At 28.0% G+C, this 23,061-nt stretch overlaps 1 protein-coding gene and 1 long non-coding RNA gene across 3 annotated transcripts; one reads left to right on the top strand and one right to left on the bottom strand.

The window, feature by feature from the left end:
* The first annotated feature begins 3,441 nt into the window (after window positions 1-3,441).
* On the top strand, window positions 3,442-5,209 carry LOC129292787 (transcription factor bHLH118-like). Its single transcript, XM_054930436.1, has 3 exons — window positions 3,442-3,855; window positions 3,998-4,345; window positions 4,432-5,209. Exons 1-3 carry the CDS (start codon window positions 3,565-3,567, stop codon window positions 4,495-4,497), a joined length of 705 nt encoding a protein of 234 aa, XP_054786411.1. The 5' UTR covers window positions 3,442-3,564; the 3' UTR covers window positions 4,498-5,209.
* Window positions 5,210-11,890: 6,681 nt separating this feature from the next.
* Window positions 11,891-18,833, bottom strand: LOC129312381 (uncharacterized). 2 transcript variants are annotated; one of them, XR_008593540.1, is made up of 3 exons: window positions 18,439-18,833; window positions 18,256-18,334; window positions 11,891-12,304 (listed from the first exon to the last, which is right to left on the bottom strand). It is a non-coding gene; the product is annotated as an uncharacterized LOC129312381 (long non-coding RNA). The 2 variants fall into 2 exon arrangements; XR_008593541.1 differs by lacking the exon at window positions 11,891-12,304 and adding an exon at window positions 15,791-16,164.
* Window positions 18,834-23,061: the final 4,228 nt, after the last annotated feature.

Here is a 23,061-nt window from a genome sequence, read left to right on the forward strand (position 1 = left end):
AAACCGTTTTACTCATTATTTAATTTTCAAATATTTATATTAAATTTATAAACGACCCAAAATTAATTGGTTTTACTAATAAAAGGTTGCAATTTTTTAAATTATTTTAATTATTAGTAAATATCAAACATATAAATCATATAAAATTAGTTGAACTTTACTAATTGAAAAAAAATTACAAATAGGAAGTTGCAATTTCCTAATTTGTTTTAATCATTAGTAAAACTAAACTTGTAAATATTTATACATAACTTACAAACTATATAAAATTAGTTACAAAGAGGTGCTAATATGATTTCATACATAAATTTCATCATAAAAAAGTTTATTCAGACCTCATTACCATTGTCATATTTTATAAGGTTAAATTATTATTTTACTTTTTCAAAAGAATTTATCTCTCATTCTCCCTAAATTAAAAGCCACACACGCCAAAACCAAACACCCAAATGATTTGAGAAAATCACATAAAGAGGTCCGAGAGAACAATTCTAATTCAAAAAATGATGATAAATTTTTATAAATTATATAAATAATACTCTGATCCCTTAAAATGTAACAATTTTAGTAAAGTCTTCAAAGACTTCTTCATCAATAAATTTTAAATTAAAAATATCATTTTACTTTTAATGACAAATTATAATTTCTTTTTGAATTCTTACGATTCTTTAAAATAAAAGTTATAATTCTTTAAACAAAAGATGTGAGTGAAATTTATTATTTTGAGAACTTATTTTTTAATAATAAAAATTATACTGAATAAATTATAATTTTTTATTCAACTCTTGCGATTCATAGAACAAAAGTTATTAATTTTCAAATAAAAGTTATTATTAGGAGTTGGATTTCCTCCTCTGCAAAGGAGAGAGAAATGCATATATGGACCATTAAATTGAATTTAAAAATTTTGATTTGATAATTTTAAAAATATATATTTAATTTAAACAGTTTAAATTTGCAATAGAGAAGCAATGGAGGAAAAAAGTAAAAGAGAGAAACCCACTCCTTGTGACTGGGGCTTATTTTTTAACAATATAAATTACATTTGACAAATTATAATTTTTTATTTATCTCTTGCGATTTATAGAACAAAAATTATGATTGAAGCTTGTTATTTTAAGAAGAGTAAAATCATCTTTTCACTTTAAAATTTATTGATATAGAGATTTTTAAAAACATCATTAGAACTATGATATTTTGAGTGACCAAATTATGATTTATATAATTGAAAAGGATTTTATTGTCATTCTTCCAATCTAATTATTAAAATATCTTGCTAGGTATAACAATAACTCCAAAATTTCATAGAGTTTTTTTTAGGTGAACTAAATTTCATAGATTTTAATTTCAAATAAATGTTATTTTGAATTTACCAAAATATCCTTATTTAAAAACAATAAAAAAGTCTCCTCCAGTGGTTGTTGTTGCTGTTCAATGGCCAGCCGCTGAAGCACTAATGCCACTACTACTTCCAATTGGCTACAGCCATCATAATTGTTTGCCGGTTGACTGGTGACTAGCGCCAACAATCATAGAATTAGATTTTTTTTTTTGTATTTTTTAATTGAGGACATTTTGTTTAATGCATTACAAGACTTTTTTTTTTAAATCATTTGTTTAAATTTTTATCTCTAATTTAGCCCTTCACTGTAGAAAAAGAAGACACGCACATGCATGCTTATAAATATGTCAATATTAGATTTCAATCTGAAACCTCTTTCAAGTTAGGGAATGGTGTTGTCCTGAGGACAATTAACTAGCCATTGACAAACCTTTTTACCATTAAAACTTATGGGATTTTAGAGTTAGTTTTACATTTTATAGGATGTTTTGTAATTAAAATTTTTCTATGGGACTTTTGTTTGATTCTCTTAATGATTTCTCAAGCATAGTCAACTCCGGATAGTTTCTTTGTTAGAGGAAGTCAGTAAAGCTAAATATAATCAGCCTCAACTTTTGACTAATATTTTTAATAAAAAATATCGTACCAAATTCTCATTTTGTGTAACCCTAATCCTTACTAATTGTTAGGCAAAAATAAAACTAATTAAGTTTACGAATGTGGTAAATGTTACATTTGTCTTAAATTTCTTTTTAAGATGTGTTGTTCACGTTTAAGTTGAGGATATATAGCACAATGTTGTCCTTCATTTATTACAAAACGAAACAATGTTGCCCGTCTTTTAAATATATGTTAATTTAACCGTTAATTTATTTAAAAACTTATTGAGAAATACTTAGAAAATAACTTTATAACAAAATATGGATTAAGTCCTTTCAATTATAAACGACTCCTGCAAGTATAATAATTTTATTTCTTATTACTCATATAAAAGATTAAAATGTTACTTTAACTAACCAATTTGACCTGTTATTTATAGGATCACCAATGATGACAAACATTAATACGGATAAATAATTGAAAATGTAAAATTTTTAATAATATCTTATTAAAAAAATAAATATGTAATATTTCCTAGTCAAACTTTGTAAATATATGATTTTTTGAAAGATTTATAATTTTTAGATATATCAATTAGTGTAAAACACATTTACCTATAAATTTACAAAACTATAGTTTAGTTGATAATTTTTAAAAGATTATTTAGAAATTTTGGAGAAATATTTATAAATAAAAATATTTAATTAAATTATTAAATATTAAAGTATTGATAATTTATTAAAAAATTTTAAAATAAACATAAAAAATTTTAATTACTTACCCATGTTTCCTCCATTGGTAATCTCATAATCACCCAATAGGTGGTCAAAGTAATTGGTTAAAATAGTATTTTAGTCTTTTATATAAGTGAAAAATGACATTAGTCTATTACAATCTGTTTGTAAATCAAAGAACTTAATCAATATTAATGTTTTTATAAATTTTTTCTTTATAATTGTCTAGATACTTCTCTAAAATGCGTTAGATCATCTAATAATTACATTAAATTAATAAATGTTTAATGAAGCAGCGACATTAATTTATTTTCAATAATTGTGTGGCAACATTTCACCACTCTTAACTTGAGAGTGCGGACCGCACCTAACATTTAAAAAAAAAAAAAGAATTGATGAAAGGCAAATTGGCATTTGACCCATGAACCAATTACTAGAATGAGATCAGTTGATATTTTTCTTCAAACTACTGTGGAGAGTTAAACAATATTTCCCCCAATCTCACCCACACGTGCTTAATTAAAATCCCTCTCTTTTAATGTTTGTTTAAAGAAAACAATACTTAATTTGAGTCGTAAGTGGTTTATTGATGCGAACATAAACAGGTGGCGTCTGGTTGCAGAAATGAACAGTAGTGATTCAATAATTACAATGTAAAATAATCCCCTTCGAGGATATGCGAATAGAGATCTTTGTCACATAATAATTAGGTTACCTCATAGGAGATTAGGATTAATATATTAGCATTTATATAAACCCTTAAAATGCATCATCTAGCTTCTCTCTAGCCTCTAAGCTATAAGCCTTAAGTTTCCCAATCCATAGACAGTCAAATTCGAGAATAATTTTAAGGTTCTGTACAATATCATTGAGCAGATCATCATCATCATGTTTCCTTTACAGCGAGGCAATGAGCTGGTGATCCAATTTTCCATGAGTCCCGATTCTCAGCACCAACAAAGTAAGATCTCACAAGATCCGATTCTGGATGATAGAAAAATAGCCAACACCTCAACAGGGAACATACTTTCTCAAGTCACCAGCAATAAGAATAATAACAATCCTAACGGGTACAAGAAGAAAAAGATGATTCACAGAGAGATTGAGAGGCAAAGGAGGCAAGAAATGGCTTCTCTTTATGCTTCTCTCAGATCCCTTCTTCCTCTTGAGTACATCAAGGTGAACAACATACCTTCTCTCTCCTTCTTGTTTCTTCTGATCATTTATAATTTTTTTCCCAAGACAACCCCATCGGTGTAAAGGAAGGTTTTTTTTTTTTCCCCCTCTCATGCGATTAATTAGTGTGACGGGGTTTTTTCAGGGAAAGCGATCGATATCAGATCACATGAATGAGGCTGTGAGTTATATAAAGCATCTACAGAAGAACATTAAAGAACTTGGCGCCAAGAGAGATGAATTGAAGAGACAGTACTCAGATAATTCTTCTTCTAACTTGGAAACCCCTGATGAGGGCCAACAGAAATCGATAAGCTTCACTGTTCATGAGAATAATAATGGTGCTGTGGGAATCGAAATTATCAGGTACTTGGAAGATGAAAGGTTCCTCCTTTCAAAGTTTCTGGAATTAGTGCTTGAACAAGGACTTGAAGTTGTTACTTGTCTCTCTAGCCAAGTCAATGGTAGAATACTTCATAGTGTCCACTGCGAGGTAATTAATATGCATTATTCTTAGTTTATATATTTCATTTAAGCTAATTTTACTCTAGTTAATTATATAGTGCTTGATCTATACAGGTTAACAGTTCCAATAGTGTAGATCTACCTGAGCTGAGAAGGAAAATTGCAAGTTTCTCTTCTTAGATATGTTCAGGTTATGATTGGATGAGAGCTACAACTATGGCATTAGATAGCTTTATCCTTTTCGAACTGGATGATTAGCAAACTTTTCTTGGGTGAGTTTATGTACATATTTTCCTCTCTCTCTCTCTCTCTCTGTGTGTGTGTGTGTGTGTGTGTGTGTGTGTGTGTGTGTGTTCCATTTTCGTACCTTGCTTTGATTATTACATATAATGATGGAAGGAAGAAGAATATTGCATTAGGATAGAGAAACATTTTAATTTCTTTTTCCTTCCCATCTTCATGCTCTGATATATCAAAACCGATCATCATCTGTATTTGCTCTGAGAAATTTCCTGGTCTGCAATACTACACAGTGGTTTGTAAAACTGAAGTAGCAAGTAGCTTCCTTAGGTTTTTATTGGTTTCTTTATAGGTAAATGATGAATTTCTGATAATTGATGTGAGCTAAATCGTTGGGAAAACTTCTCTTTCTATGACAGTGTTTTCTGTTTTTCTTCTCCTTGAAAAATCTTACATGCCATAGCTCTTCTATGACTTCCGTATTGTTAAATGTGAGAGTACATACTCAGGCATAACTCAAAAGTTATCAAATGGATCTGTGGCTTATGACTGATCTGTATTTTTTGCGTACTAGGATTAGCTTAATTGACTTTTGCTCAATATGCTAATTAAACGAGCTATAGAATGGCATGGATAGTTGGTTTTTGCTATACTGCGAGGTGTTGTGCTCTCTCTCTCTCTCTCTCTCTCTCTCTCTCTATATATATATATATATTATAATATCTATATCATTAAAAGTTGTGCCGGTTTATTCAGTGAATAACTATTGATGATTGAAAGGTAGAAGCATGCTCATTATTGATTATATTCTGATGAAAGTTCATATTTACCAAGTGTGAATGCGTTTTTCCATTGAGCTAGCTACGTGACTATCGAAAGTTTAAATATGGAAAGTATTAATGATTTTACAAGCTTAAAGCATTTCCAAGTTATTATAAGAGTGTACGTTAAGGAGTTCTTTGATATTATTATTATAAATTAAGCACAACGGTTTTGTTGTATTTCTGAAGAGTATTGCCATTAATCTTTAGCAAACACATGTGAATATGAGGCCAAATTTCTACTAAGTGACCAAATCATACTCTGAATCAAATTTCTGCAACATTATTTTCTGTCAATGTGTATCCCTCGAACTTCTTCTGTGTTTACCTTCAGATAACCAATAATCAATTAATAGCAAGACATTAAGCACATAATTAACATGCATATATAACTTCGTATTGATTATATTTTCTTTAATGTTGTTAAAAAACGTATTTTCTTTAAACTTAATACAAATTCATGTATACTAATTAACCTAATAGGTTACACAAGGGGTTCACAAATGTGATACTCATGAGTCAGTAATTCGACCATAACTCATCCCACGTTTAACAATATATATATATATATATATATCTAAGTGCCTGCATCACTGCATGCATGATGACACCAATTACGCGAATGATTATTAATTCATTTTATTAATATGCTAATCTTAAAAATTCAAATGTTGATCTTGGAAAAGCATGGTGCTTTCGTGATATTTAGCAACCTTATTATAAATTTATGCAGTAATAAGATATATATCTATATATATATATATATATGGAAATGCATGGTGCTTTGGTGATATTTAGCAGCCTTATTATAAATTTGTACAGTAAAATAGCAATTTATTAAAATAGCCAATAAAATAGCACTTTAAATATCTTCATGTATTGCTTAGTCCTCTCCCATGATTAACAAGATTTGTAGTAGTAGTTGAAATAGTTGACTTATTATTGTTATTACAATTAACAATAGTAAAGATTTTGTTACACCTACTCTCTAAGACTACTTTCAAAATTTTCTGAGCCAAATATAAAAAATAGCTTGTCATCTGGAACTTGCTTTCATTAATTACTTTTTGTTTGTTAAAGGCATTACGTTTGGCCTCACTAATTAACAAATTAAATCATCAACCTAAAATGCCAAGATAATGGGATCAATAATATCAAATATATCTTCAGGACAGAAGATATTCTTCAATCAGGCCATTCAAAGACTTTTTTTATTTCTAGACTTAGGCTTTGTTTGGAATGGGGAAAAATTAAGAAAGAAAATTTTTTAAAAATGATATTTTTTTATCATTGTTTTTCCCTGATTTTTCTCTAGAGAAAGGGAAGGAAAATGCCTTTTTCTTCTACTTTTGACAAAGAACCAGATGTCTAGTTGGGACATCCCATGATGCGTTTTATAGAAGTCGAGACTATAATATTGATCACAATTTTCTATTAATGGTGTCACTTCAGTATAGTAATACTCTGTGTGTGAGCGCACGCGTGTTTGTGTGTGTGTTGATTTTTGTTTTGCCTAACCAAATTTGTGATATCCTTATTAGAATAAATTTATATATATATATATATATATAAGTTACTATGATTTTTTTGGGGGGGGGGGGGAGTGTAAGTTAGAGTAACCCCTTCGGAAGTTGTACACTCAAAATTTTGATTTAGTCCAAGCACAAGTAGAATAGTACTAAAACTATACTTAACAGGAGAGAAAAGTAAGAGGAAAAGAGAAATGTGAGAGAGAAAAGTAGGGAGAAAATGTCTTTTTTTTTTTCTTTACCTCCTTGGCTAAGAGGAGAAAAATGGGGGAGAGGAAAGTGAAAAAAAAAAAAATTATGAGTCCCACATATTTTTACCTCCAACTTTTCTTTTTAAATATAGAGGGATTTTGAAGTGAAAACTCAATTTTCAAAATTTTCCCTCTATTTTTATCCTAATTTTCTCTCCACTTTATAATTTAGACTATTATATATTTAATAATTTAAGAAATAAAATCTAAAATTGGACAAAATACTATTTTTTGGCTAGCATCAAATAAAATAATTTACAATCATATTTTTATTCAATAAATAATATATAGTAAAAATTATACAAATAATATGTTAAAATATTAAACTTAATATAAATATTTTTTAAAAATAATAAGTTTATTATTATTCATACAAAATTAATAATTTTTCCTCTTGTCTTTTTCTTTTGCCCTGCCCAATCAAATCTAGGGAAAGAAAATTACATCTTCTTTACTTTTTTTCTTCTTTCCATTTGCTCTCCTCTCATTTTCTCTTAGAAAAAATACATTCAAGTCCCACAGAAGTAAGTTTATTATCGAGAGGTCTCATGAATTTCATAAAATATTTTTAAATTTCAAATTTTGTGCATTGACAACTAGGTAACTGCCATTTATAACTTATAATTGTAAGTTATAAATGTTAATGCCTTTAATCAAATTGTCAATGCGCAGGACTTAAGAGTATGTTGTAAAATTTATGGGACCTCTTAGTAATAAACTTCCTCCTATGGGACTTGAATGTAATTTTTTCTTTTCTCTTCTCCCAATAGCCAAGGCAGCAGAAACAAATTTGCTCCTTTCTTCCTTGAAGCAACAACAATGGTACTCTTAATATATAGCCAATTGCATTATTGTTCCATTTCCCAGATTGAGAAATATTTCTCATTTATCTCTAGGTAAAGAGAAAATTTGCATTGGAAGTTTTTTGCCAGGTGTAACTAATATTCTCAACTTTTAATTGATGCAATATCACCCTAAAAGTTTCATAATTGGTACAATTTTATCCTATAGTAACGATTGATTATTGTTGACTATTAGTTAAAAATTTTGACTAGGGTTCAAGAGCAATTTTTCCTTGAAAATTTTTTTTAGAAGAGCAATTTTGCCCCAAAAATTTTTTCTAAAAGAGAAATTTGTATCTTAAACTTTCTATTAATTCAATCTTTTTGGATTGTCAATGTTCAAATAAGAAGAAAATTCTAATAACCCATTATCATTTTTTATAATGGTTCATTTCAAGATTTTGAGTTGAGGTTTTACTCGAGATTTTTTTAATATCAAATCAACTCTACTCCAAGCACTCCACAGGCTTTCTCTTCAAGTTCAAACTTGCACTTATTTTTCCCATGAGCAGGTCTTGACTTGCACTTGCTTAAATATAAACTTGTTTAGTTTTATTCATGACCAACATAAACTAGCTTGGATTCAGATTTAGAGGCATTCAAGGTAATTCAACCTAAAATCTTTTTTGGATTTTGGGTTATAAAAAGTTGCTCAATCCTTCTTTTGATTTGAAAGTTGATGACCCAAAAATATTGTGTCAATTAGAAGTTTAGGATAACAATTGCTCTTTAAGAATAACTTTTAGGACAAATTTGCTTTTTCCAAAAGAAACTTGAGGACAAAATTGCCCGTTAACCCTAGTCAAAATTTTCAACAATCAACGTTGGTCAAACATTACTTTAGAGCAAAATTGTTCCATTTTTGAAACTTTCAGAGTGATCACATTGCACCAATCAAAAGTAAAGGATATTAGTTCCACCTAGTAAAAAATTGGGCAAATTTTCCCTTTAGCCATTAGTCTTTTAATCACATTCCATTTTTACTAGTTAAATAAACTCTTTCTTCAAAAATTTATCACTTAGCTTGCACCCTTTTGTTAAAATTAATTGTGACTAACTAACTTGGATTATAGCATGAATGGTATAGAGATCATTCTTGTCATTTAAGAAAGCTTGTAGTGTATAATTCTCAACTTGTGTATAAAAGAAACCTAACTGGTTAGAAGAAATTTACCATTTACTTTTAGCATCAATTTGTGATCATATTAATTTGGGTTAAAGTACAATTTTCCTCCTATATGTTCCTTTAAGGAGTGTTACGTGCTGAGTCTTATATTTTGATAATAAAAACTAAGAGAAAGGTGTTTTTTATTTGTGCAAATCATATATACATTAACAAAGTCACAAAACCTCCAAGGGCATGAAGATCAACAAAAGACATAGTTTTATAGATTTATTTATTTTTTTCTTACTACTATAGAACTAGGCTTTGATGGCATTTAAAATTATAGTTTCGTAGCAATTATAAAACTCTATAAGATTTAATGCTATAATAGATCTCTAATGGTGTTTCACTAATTAATAAAATGCCACAAGATTAATGTAAGAATGAGGGCATTTTATTTGACAAATATCACCTCTTTGGGTTTTTTTTTTTTTTTTAATCAGAGATATGGCATTTCCAACTAGCTGAAACACCACAGCTCTCCATAATTTGATTAACAGAGATGACATTTCTATATGGTATAAATGCCACCTCTTTCATTAAAAAAAAATGCCACCTCTATTATTTATTTTTTAAAAATTTTTAATGTTGAAAGAGGTAGCATTTCAACATCCTAGAAATGCCACCTCTTATTTATAATTTTTTATTAAATTTTATTATATATAGGTGGTGTTTTTGGAAATTTGAAATGCCACTTATTTGAATGTTAGAGAGGTGGCATCTCTATTATTAAGAAATGCCACCTCTCTTCAAATTTTTTTAATTAAAATTAAGATTAGGTGGCATTTCTGTCATGAAAAAACACCACTTAATGTAAATTTTTTAAAAATAATTTTTTTCAAAATTTTATGTACCCAAAATTTTTCTCCTTTAAAAAAGAGATCTAGCAATATAATTTAACTAGTTTAGAATAGTTTACATATAATTCAACTGTGCTACACAACATATCTTATAGCAATACAACAAATAAGTTTATACAACTATATTAATATATCTAAGTTTTTTATCTAGTAAAAAGTTCCAATAGTTTCCAATTTTATAAAACTATTTAACAATTAACAATGTTATAACGTACTAAATCCAAAACAGAGAACGACCATTTTTCAGTTAGATCATAAATTTACTTATCACTATATTTTAAACACTTTGCATCCTCATAGTACTATAAAATATATTAAAATAAGATGTCATAAATAACAAAAAATAATCAAACTCAAATGAAATTAAATTTTCCTATATCAAATGGGACAAAAATTTGATCAAAAATGACCATGTCCTTCATGAATTTTATAATATAGTATCCACGACCATCCTCATTTGGTTGGAAAGGGAACTAAAAACTATCAAAAAGTAATGTTAATTTTATGAATGAAATAAATTTATTTTCAATAATTCAATAAAATCTTTAAAGTATAAATATACCATAATTTTTTTCCATTAATATATTTTAGAGAATTCTTTATTTATAACCAATGTTTCCAAAAAAAATTAAATTTGATTATGTCTTAATAAATTTGAGGCAACTAGCACAAGAAAAAAGAAATAATAAATAAAATACTTACCCAATATTATAAGGTATTAAGAATAATTTTTTTTTTCAACTTCTATCTTTTTTGTAAACATTTCTTTTACAAGATTTACTTATTCAGATGACTTAATATCGACCCATGACTATTGTCGTGAGGACTAATAAATGTGAATCTATTCTTTCTCTCCGTCTCTTTCAAAAAGGTAATGTACAAATACCTTGATAAATACCAAAAAATTATATTAAAAAAAATCACAGCAGGTGATAAAAATGATCAATATTAAAGAGCGTTATGAAACAAATACCTTATTCATGTATTGATATCAGAAACATTGGCTCATTCTTGATTAAGTATTTCCATAATGGTATTTTTATTGAGATATTTTCAACTATCATTACAATAGATTTCTTCAAATTTTATTTCAATTATTTAGCCATTAGCAATAAGCCTTGGCAAAAGAGACTAAAGAACGTCACGGCAATTATTAGCCCTTTTCATTTTCGAAGCTCCATGAGATATACTTTTTACTTATAAAGGGCATTAGATTCCTTAGAGATATTACTATATGCTTCAATCATTTTCTTATTTTTTTTTCCATTGAGTCTGTAAAAATAAAAAACTGAAGTCATAAAATTATAATTATATCTAGAAAATTATAAAAAATTGTGAATTCCACAATTACCTTATCAAAAAACTCAATAAGATATAAAGGCCAAGCAACAAAAGTCTCATCTACATCTTTAACTAATACAATATCATCATTAAGAAGTATTGGTAATTTGGCATCATCATTAGTGTAAATGTCCATAAAGACTCACAATGTGCCAAAGTATAATGGAATCGTGTGTAAAGTGCTTTCAACAAAATTGTAAACAGTACCTATGGCAACTATATTTTTAAGGAATTTTTTGTACGCAATTTGCATTTTGATTCCCCCTAGAAAAAAAAAATTAGCCATTTATATTGTAAAAATGATAATACCCTTAAAATTTGTCTAGAAAAAGTATTACCAAGGGGAGAGCCAGGTGGTTTGACATAAAAGTATGACTACTCTCAAACTAGGGCTTTTAACTATTAGAACTTTACCAGACCCTACCGCATCATAGCATTCATTTGCTCAAATAATTCCCAATTTTAGTCTTGTAATTGATAATATTGTTCTTCATAATGCTACTCACGCAAATTCTATTCTAGCATTTGTTGCTAAAATACGCATTTATTTCCTCTTTTAACTCAACAATAATACTCTTGTTTGAGCGTTTTCAGCCCCCGAAACAAGTAGTTTGGATAACACCAAAACCAACTCCTATAACACGATTAGGGACTTTGGGAATATTTAATACTCTACTGAGGATGTCTTCATGGCCAAATTGTCGTGCTTCTTCTAGCCTTTTTTGTGACAAAGTTGATGTTATATAAGGATCATAACAAATTATTTATGAAATAAAATCATTTAAATAAAATTTTAAACATAAATACTTTTACTTAATCAAGTCTGCCAAACTTGCCTCATACCTTCATCTTCAACTTCACCTTTTGAATTTGGTTGTCCTTCAACCCACACTTCATGCTGAGTAAGTTGTTCACAATTTAAATTGTCTTTTTTTTATCTACATAAGCAATTAACTTAATTCATAAATCAATCAAACTTATGTAATATATGCATGTAATGATTATTAAATATAAGGTATATGCTTTATCTTGTTCAATGAATATGTATCCTTTTTGTCCCCTTCAGAAGCAATATTTTTGGCTTTCCACTAATTGGCAATATCTCTAGCTTTTCATCTATTAATGTAAATTAAATTCATATTAATTTTATATGAGTAAAAAATTATATTAAATGGAAAAATCTAGTATTAATTACCTTGAATTCTTCTGTTGTTTGCACTACAACAACTTCATCCCTATCTTCTTGAGATATGATCACATCATGAAGTTTCAGTGGGGGTTCTCTTGAGATATGATTCCATCAAAAAGTTCTTTTGGGTGTTCAAGAATATTTTGATTATTATCTATTAAATATCATTTGCAAATATCTACACTGAATTTTCTAAGAAGTACTCCAGCTTTTTTTAAGGACATATCCTCTGTGAGTCTCTTCAAGTTCAAAACAAAATTGCAACAAAGAAAGAACATTTGAATCACTATATATGCAAGAAAACATAATAAAAAAGATAAAATATTAATAACTTTATTTTTAACTCAAATTGTTCCCATGTTAATCTTTTGTATTCATTTAAGCTTTTCTCCAATTAGTAAATATAATAGACACATAGTTTCAAACCACAACCCTAATATAACTAACTAATTTTTCACCATTTGGTTTTATTGGGTAACCCTTGATATTCTAGCCAACTTGTAGCTTTATTCCTTAGCTTTTATTTCTGATCAACTTGACCATCACAGTTCTACCACGATAAATATCTCCAAACATTTTCTCCTTTGCTGCTTGAAAATGATCATCATTTAAACTTTTGTAAGGCTCAAAGTTACAATGAGAACTTATTTTCCTACAAGTTGGAATCGACACATCAAGTAAAATAATCAAAAAGAAAATTAATTTGGAAGAAGTAAAAATGAGAAATCAAATTACTTTTCATTTTTTTATTTGATTTAGATTTGATAGGTCGACCCATATCTCATCTCTATGATCATCTCTCATATACAAGTGCACCTCTTCAATTAAATTATTATTAAAAGATTTCATTATCCCATAAAAAGGATCATTTTCAATATTCATATCTTCATTACCTAGAACTTCATCATCATATTCATGCTTTTTGTTTGATAAAGTTACAATAGACCAATTTTTTTTTTCGCAAGATTAGGAGTAAAAAATTCTTGTTGAGCTTGCAAAGCTAAAATAAAATGGGCATCTTTATATCCAACTTTAGATAGATCCACTTGAATAAATTTGAAATCATCAATTCAGAATCTACTGTAATTGTTAAGCCACCTACATCCAAAAATGAGCACCCTAAACATAGCATAATCCAACTCCCATACACGTTAAATGACACCAAAGTATGACATTTTTGCATAGATAAGGTTAGTGTCTTTTAAATTAGATACATGTAAACCACTAGCAATAAGCATTACTTCACTATTTTGCATTATGCTTTGATCATCTTGTTCTTTAGTATAAAAAGTGTAACCATTGATAATATAACCAGTGTTAGATAAAACTTATAAACTTGGTCCTTTGGCCACCCATCTCCATTTTTTCAAAAACATTACCTAGATTTTTCCCCGACTTCTGAATGATGCAACTTTTAAACCACTTCAAAAAGTATTGATTATGTTCTTTTAATTTGTTACTAAGTTTCCAAAACCAAAGGTGTCTCTAAGAATTCCTTGTGTTCTTTCACAAATTGCTTAACTTCTTCTATGTTACGCAAAACATGTAGATAAGTTTGTTCACATTTAGCTGCTGAGATGCTAATAACTTTATTTTTGATTATTCCTTTCTTAGATCTTTGTCAATCATGGCAAGACTTTGGAATCCCTATAGCATCAACATTAGATAGATAAAATATACACAATTCAACTGCTTCTTGGACTATGTACTATTCATCAATATAACTCTTAGGTTGATATTTGTTTTTCACATAGCCTTTTAAAATTTTCATGTAGCACTCAATCAGATACATCCATTTTAAATAAGCTGGGCCACATATTTGAATTTCTTTGACCACGTGAATAGTAAAATGAACCATGATGTTAAAGAATGAAGGCGAAAAATACATTTCAAGTTCACACAAAGTTAAAACAACTTGCCTTTATAAGGCTGACAAATTTGCATGGTCAACCACTTTATTACAAATCATCTTAAAGAACAAACAAAGATTAGTGATAATGCATCGCACTTTCTTTAACAAAATCAATTGATTGGTAAGAAATTTTGTATGAGCACATGACAATCATGAGATTGAAGACCCTATAACTTCAAATCTTTCATTGATATAATGTTCTTTACATTGAAGAGTATCCCTCTAAAACTTTAACACTATGGAAAAACTCAAAAAAAGACTTTTTATCTTTGTTCGATAGTGTGCGTGTTGCTGGTGGTAAATAAGTACAATTTCTTTTGTTCACTAGAGCCAACTCTTCTCTTGTTCCCATGGAAAACAAATCCAATCTTGACTTAACACTATCCTTACTTTTTCCTAAAAATTGGAGTAACGTCCCAATCACAGTGTTACAAACATTTTTTTTATATGCATAACATCAAGAAAATGTCTAACATATAAAGACTTCTAATATGATAGATCAAAAAAATTAATTTTTTTCCAACCATTTATCGCAACATTTTTTGCAAAAGGTTTTCCAAAAATATGATTATTAAGGTCTTGTACCTTTTCAAATTCATTCATGTTTGTCAAAGGCCTAGGCAGTTTTCATTCTTCAGATTCACCGTTAAAAGCTTTTTTCTACTTCCTCCAATAATGTGTCAAAAGTAAGAATCTACAATATCTCATGTAAACATTTTTTTTACAATGAACCAACTATATTGAATGAGTGTCTTCACATAAAGGACTTGAAAAGCCCTAGTCATGTTAAGCTTCTCAAAGAAACTAAAGTGTAGTAACAGGAGCAACCTAGGTCATTTTATCCTCAAGTTGCAAGCATTGTGCAACCAAATCAATCCAATGATCATGACAAATTAAAATTTCAGAATTGAATTGAATAGTTTAAAAGAGAATTTAGATGTTTATATTTGATTTTAATGTGAAACAAGTAAAGAGAAAATGTGCAGAAATCAACCAATATATCAAAGTAGCTTCCCAAAGTTAGATTCCACCGCTTCCATCCTTATTTTTCCTTAATTCTAGATTCAATTATCTTTTTCAATTGGTGTGTAAAAGTGTCTTAATGACCATCAAAACTAGATGATAGTGATTAGAACCTAGTAATCACTTAGAATCTAATACAGAAACCATCCAAGATAGATACACTAATATGTGATTCAATTCTTAAAACTAGTCCTAACTCTTACATTGATCATGTTTAATACCTTAAACCAATCAAGATAATGGTATTAACTAGAGTATAAAACCTAAATAATAGATAATACATGTCAAAATAGCAAGAGATTGAAATGAAATTATGTATTCATTCATCAAAACCTTGAGGCATAAACACAAACACTAAAAGTGTACAACTAGTTTAAGAATTAAATACATATCATCTCCTCATTGGAACACGAATTTTAGCCATAATGATTAATCTAAGACCTAGAATCAATCATTAAGCGCATGAATTACATAATTAAAGAAGGAGAAGAGAAGAATTCAAAGCAATTGAAAGTAAGGGAAAAGGCTTAGGTGAACTCAAGATGTGGTTTCATCTTTCTTGGAAAGCTTAGAGAATCTAGCCTCTTATGGTGAATTTTTCTTAAATCCAAGTTTGAATCCTCCTTGAGATGATATCCATGGCTTGAATACTTGCTTGAGATGAAAGAATATGGCTAAGAAAGTGTGATAAAATGGAGGAAAATGAGAGAAAATTTGGATGAAATGGTGCTGGAAATTTCAAAAAAGTGAGAAAGAATAAGTGTGAAATGTAATGTGTAAAAATAGGTGAATGAATATGTGCACAACCCAAAACCCCTATCTTCAGCTTATGATGGTATAAAATGAATAGAATAGGATGGATTTTAAGTGATCAAAGCCATAAAATTTTAAAACTATTTAACAAACTTGGTTAAGAGGTTCAAGAATAAATATGGCCACCATTCAATTTAGGTTAACTTGGATGCACATGTAGCTCTTGTGAAATGCTCCATACTTGATTAGAACTCACTAAACACTTTTAAAAAGATAATCAAACGTGATTAGGGGATTTTTGGTCAAAATCCTCAATGCTTAGAGTCATTAGAATATTTTTGAATCAATTCTTGCACATGTGTTACTATAAAGTTTTCTTATTTCGTAGTTTGTCTTGTAATTCAATATTTTAGCCATCCAAATCCTTGTTTGCATATGTAATTATACACATAAGAATGATTAAAGCATGTGTGCAAAATTTAAAATCAAAACTCAAAGGCAATTGCAAGACCAAGATACAATGCCATTTTCAAGGTCCTAAGTTATAAAACATGACAACCTAGTATTGATGTCTTTCTCTTAAAAAATCCTATAACCTAAGTCTTTTGATGTCTTTTTGTAACTTAGAATAAATTTGAATCTCAAACTTATTTCATTGATCTTAACAAGACAAAAGATATAAACTAAGGTAATATTCCAAAATTGTCCAAAAATTGTCAAAATGACCAAAATACCCTTAAGCTATAAATGAACCCTAATTGATTTTAAAGGCCTAGCAATACCTAAACATGCAAGAATCGAGTTCCCAAGGATGCAATAGTGTAAGAAAATTATCATAAAATGTATGTGAATAATTAAATATGTTAGACATGCACCGTGTCCTTTGATGTTATATTCTGATAGATTGTCATAAGTAAGGAAATCATTAATTGTGCCAAATAACATAGCTTTCAAAGTGAAACTTTCTTTTCTATATCCATTATAAACCTCCACACTGATGTCCCATATTAACTTTAAATCCTCTATTAAATGAGCTAAATATATATCTATATCATTGCCCAATTGTTTAGGCTCAGAAATTAATATAGACAACATCATAAACTTACATTTCATGCATAACCATGGAGATGAGTTGTAAATTATTAATATTACTGGCTAGATGCTATAAGTACTACTATGAATATTGTGTGGATTGATTTCATTAGTAGACAAAGCAAGCCGAATGTTCCTTTCTTCATCCCCAAAATTAAGGTGCTCAAAATTATTTTTTTTTCCATTAAGGAGAATCTATAGGATGCCTAAATTTGCCATCTTTAATCCTTTTATTTTTATGCCATTTCAACAGGTTGGCAGTTTTTGCATTTTCATACATGTGCTTAAATCTCAGTGTAATGAAAAAATACCATAACACCTTTATAAGCCTTGATTTCTTTACATATCATGATGCTTCACATTCGGGGCACTTCTCTAACATAGTATACTTTTATCAAATATCCAATTTCAATCCATACCCTCTACCTATTATAGAAAAAGTTAAGTACATGACTTCTTGGCATTGTCTAACATAGTCTACTAATATTTCTTAAAAAAAATTGACAACATAACAGCTTAAAAATAAAAATTATTGTAGCTGTCAAACCCTTTATTCAACACTTGCAATATCTAAAAACATTAACGCAGCATTTTTCATTCCAATCAAAATAATTAATAAAATTAAATTACAATGAATAGTAAAAATAGCAATTAAATCATGCTATAGACTATAAACTAATACGTATGCAATTAAATAACTCATGCAAATCAACACATAATTATCCAAATTTAAACAAAAATAAATAATTAATAAAATAAAATTAGCAAGTACCTTATATAATATATTTCAGATTTCAGATTTAAGCAATAAATAATAAAATAAATTCAGATATATATATATATATATATATATTTCTTGTGTATATATATATGTTTATATTATATGTTCAGATTAATAAAATAAAAAAATTAGCAAGTACCTGGATGACAGAGCTGCTGGAACTTTAGAAGTTGATGAGAGCTTGAAGATAAACCACTAGTTGTATGGTTTTGAAGAAACTAAGCCCCAACCATAAAAAAAAAAAAAGAAAAAAAAAAGCTCATGCAAATAAAGACATAACTATTCAGATTCAAACTAAAATTAAATAAAAAATAAATTTTACCAGGAGAAAGTGAGTAGACCACGAGCTTGTTGGGTCCTGAGGAAAAGAAGCGAGAAAATAAGGGAAGTTGGATCTTCGAATTGAGACAAGAAGAAGATGAAGGATGAAGGAAAAATAAATGGATCTGGTGGGGGCCTCTATCGCGAAGAAAGGGAGCTGGAGGAAAGAAAAGTGCAGCATGATGAGTGGGGACAAGACAAGAAGAAGCTGAGAGACAAGAGTGACTTAAGAGAAAGCTTGAGCTGAGAGAGACGAGGGGCGAGAACGGCAGCTGAGAGACGAAGGGCGAGAATGAGCTGAGAGACAGAGCTAAAGGACGAGTGGCGGCGAGAACATAAGCTGAGAGATGACAGAGCTAAGAGGGACAGAGGAAAGCCACGGGTTTCGGACCCTTATGTCAGGTCTCACGTCCAAAGAATTCGAAAAAGTCCTTACTATATAAATAGATGTAGTGCATATCTTAATAAGTTAACCCTTTAAAAAAAAGTAATGGCTCTATAATAAAGTAATATTAAAATCAGACCTGAATTTGCTCAATCCGTGGGCGCCTTTGGTGGGCCACCTGTGATGGGGACATCACGGATTGGCCAAAGAGAGTTATCAGGTCCCACATCAAAAAGATTTGAAAAAGATCTTGACTATATAAGTGGGTGCACGATACATTTCAATGAGCTAACCTTTTAATGAAAGAGTAATGGTTATGTGATACTTAACTCAAAATTTAATTTAAAAAAAAAAAAAACGAAGGTGGCATTTGGAGCATCAGGAAACGCCATTTCTATGGTCCAAACGCCACCTCTGTCCTTTTTTAATTTATTATTATTAATATCATTTAATTAGTTATTTAATTGTTATTAATTATATATTATTTATTTATTTATAATTTATAATTTATATTATTTATTTATTACTAATTATTTATATTGTTTAAAGTATATTATTAATTATGATTAAATATTTAGTAATAATATAATAAATTGTATTATTACCTAAAGGGACAAAGTGAGACCAGAAGTGGAGAGAAACAGAGGTGGAGAGATGAGAGTGAGCTGAGAGAAATAAGAGTAAACTGTAGGACGAGCTGAGAGTAGGACGGATTAATTGCACATTGGAAGTCTTGGACATGGAAGTTTCAGGCTGATTAATTGGAGAAAATTCAATTTTTTTTAAAAAAAAAAAGATTGAGGTGGCGTTTCAAGTGAAACAATCGCCACCTCTATCAAATTTGTTATATATTATTAATTATTATTTTTACAATTTATATTATTTATATTATATTATTTAGTTATTTATATATTATTAATTATTTATATTATTTAGTTAGTTATTTTGTATTATTACCTATTGTTAATTATTTATTTAAGTTTTCAAAAGCTCAAATTATTTTTATTAATTATTACTCTTCTTAATTGTTAATTTTATTATTGATAAAATTATATAATTGTAATTATTAAAAAGATAAAATTAAAAGGCCACGTCTTCTTAGTTATTATATACTAAAAATTTCTTATTATTTTTAACAAATTATTTTCATTAAATGATAAAAAATTTAATAATCATTATTTAATATTTATAAATTTTATAAAATACACTAAATTATAAAAGCCTTAAATTTGAAGAGACTCTCTAATTTATAAAATATTTTAATTTTTATGACATAATAAATATTAAAAAATAACAAACTTATAAAAAAATTATTAATTTAGTTAAATATTATTAATAAATGATAAATTTAACTAATATTCATTATTTAATAACTATATATTCTAGAAATTATTATAAATAATTAAAAATTTTAATTTTAATGGAGAGGTGGCATTTTTTACTCCTGAAAATGCAACCTCTCTTGTTTTAATAAAATGCTTACTATTTATCATTAAAAATAGAAAACTTACTATAAATTCTTATTAATTTATTTAATTATTATTATTAAATGATATATTTATCTAATATTCAATATTTAATAACTACATATTTTATAAATTAAATAATTATTTTAAAAACTAAATTTTAATAGAGAGTTGGCATTTTTATGACCTGAAAATTTCATCTCTCTCATTTGAATTTAATTTATTTACTATTTATTATTTACTAAAAAATTTAAATTCTAATATCTTTTAAATAAAAATGTGATTAAATAATTTTAGTGAGATATTTTCTTCAATTAAATTATAATTTTTTTCTTTGCATTGGATAATATTATTTGTTAATATAACTATAAAACATATCTAACTAAGAGGCCACCTATCTTCTTAGTAATTAAAAACTAAAAATTTCTTATTATTGTCAATTCATTATTATTATTAAATAATAAAATATATAGAAATTAGTATTTAATTATATATATTTATACAATCAATAAGAAGAGAGAGGTGGCGTTTTTAGAATGTGAAAATACCACCTCTCTCATTTAAATAAATTTTTGTACTTAAATAAATTATCAAAGTAGAGAGGTCGGTAATAACTGAAAACGCTACCTATCTGATGTTAATTATTAAATAATTTTAGATATTAGATTTTATTAAATAATTACAATAAAATAATAATTTAATTTGATAAATTAAATTAATAATTTTTTAACATATTAGAGGGGTGGCATTTCCTATCTCCATAAACGCCACCTCACTTGTTTTAGTTATTAAATAATAATAATATATATTATATTAATTATAAAATTAGAGCGGTGGCGTTTTTAAAATCTGAAATTGCCACCTTTCGTTTTTTATTGATTAATTAATAATTATTGTTTCTTATTAAATATCATTGATAGGATGATTATTTAATATGCTCGAATCCCTTGTAACCTCACGCTTAAATCATTTTGAAGTGAACCTAACCTTTGAGCCTTACTGCTAATGTGTTCACATGTAACAGCCCCTCCAATACAGCCGTGAATTGTACTATGACAAGCTAATTAAGAGAATTAAATGCTTCACGGAAAAGTGACCTTTTTTTTTTATATATATATTCTTAGTACATGGTACGCAATATTTTTTGAAGGAAAACATTGTAGGAAAAAAAAAATACACTTTAACCCGAACCCTATTAATTTTAGTGATCTAGCCAAAAAAATCTTTAAAAAAATCAACATTATTAGAACGACTATATATATATTGCCCTTAAACATTTTATGTATGTAGGGACAGAATTATAAATTATTTTACTCACTAACAAATGTATTAAAATGATTCGGAAGCCAGAGCTTCATGATGATTATTGGGCTAAGATCAATAATTTCATGTTTTATCATATATTGTATATTTGCCCTATATTCTAAAATTTCTAGACCTGCATGCCCCATATTTTATAAGTTTTTATAATTTGTTCATAAACATAAATATCAGCTTATTAACTACATATGGTATATTGTTAATAGTTACTCTTCTGATCTTATTTATAAGTCACTTCCAATACATTTCACTAATATCAAGAAAAACTTTAAAACTCATTGACCCTGTCTTAAAATTTAATAAATTCTCAACTTTGTCTCTATTAAATATATATATTTCAATAATATAATTTCTCTCTCTAACATTCAATGGAGGGTAAAAGAGAAAATTTGTTATAAAAATTTAATGATGTAACTTATAAATAAAATCAAAAAAACTCCACTCTCTCTATTTTATAAATAGGATCAAAAAAAGTAAATGCTTTAATTTGTTACACTAGAGTAAGACTTGTACAACACTATAAAGATAATCAAGTATTTTCTCTCAAAATCTTATTTTTTCCAATCACAATAGGTGCTGTGAAATTCAAATTTTTATGGCTCTTAGATGGTATTTTCTCTTTAAAAAAAACAAAACGTAAGACACTAACACAATATCTATCACCACTCTTCTGAACTTTACAAAGTCATTGTGAAGACATTCAATTTGAATGTCCCATATCAGTAATTAAAATTAGTGTTGCAATATTATTGTCATACGACACTTTAAATAAAGAAAATTAATTGAAAAAAATAATATTTACTAATGATAAAACAATTAGACCATCCGGCTGTTCGAATAAGAAACTGATGAATGGATTCATGCATGGTTCGATCCACAAATATTATAGTATTAATTTGTCGGCGTTATGCTCCTACAATATTAAAAAGTCAATAATATCTCATAATCGAATGTAGAACCGAAATGCACCTAACAATAACAACATTAATTATAATTAGTACACGTTGCAATGAAAATTAAACCTCGCAATAACTCGTACTAGCTAATCAGTTGGAGTTGTTGAAATTTTCAGAGTTAATATTCTTTTATTTATATGTGTTGCCAAGTGCCAACTCATATTAGGCAGGCCTAAAGGGCTAAAACGCTTGAGTCTACCAAATAATTTATTGTAGGTTGATCACATCAGTATCTACAGAAAATACAATTTGATTGGAATTTAATCCATTAAAGTAAATAACGGTCCCATCAAGGAGCTGGATTATCCTAATATTTTAAGAATCGGATAGATAAGGTGACACAGAACAAAGTGACTGTAAATATAAAAAGTATATTTAATTATATACGTTTACATGATTGCGCACCCAAAGCAATTTCCATTGCTTAGTTATGTGTTAAGTTATTTCTTGTACCTTTACTGGGGATCACTGGCACTAATATTTAATTAATTATATCA

The sequence above is a fragment of the Prosopis cineraria genome, unplaced genomic scaffold (assembly GCF_029017545.1).
Source record: "Prosopis cineraria cultivar Desert tree isolate PC_DT_omini unplaced genomic scaffold, ASM2901754v1 PC1, whole genome shotgun sequence".
Classification (NCBI taxonomy): Eukaryota; Viridiplantae; Streptophyta; class Magnoliopsida; order Fabales; family Fabaceae; genus Prosopis; species Prosopis cineraria.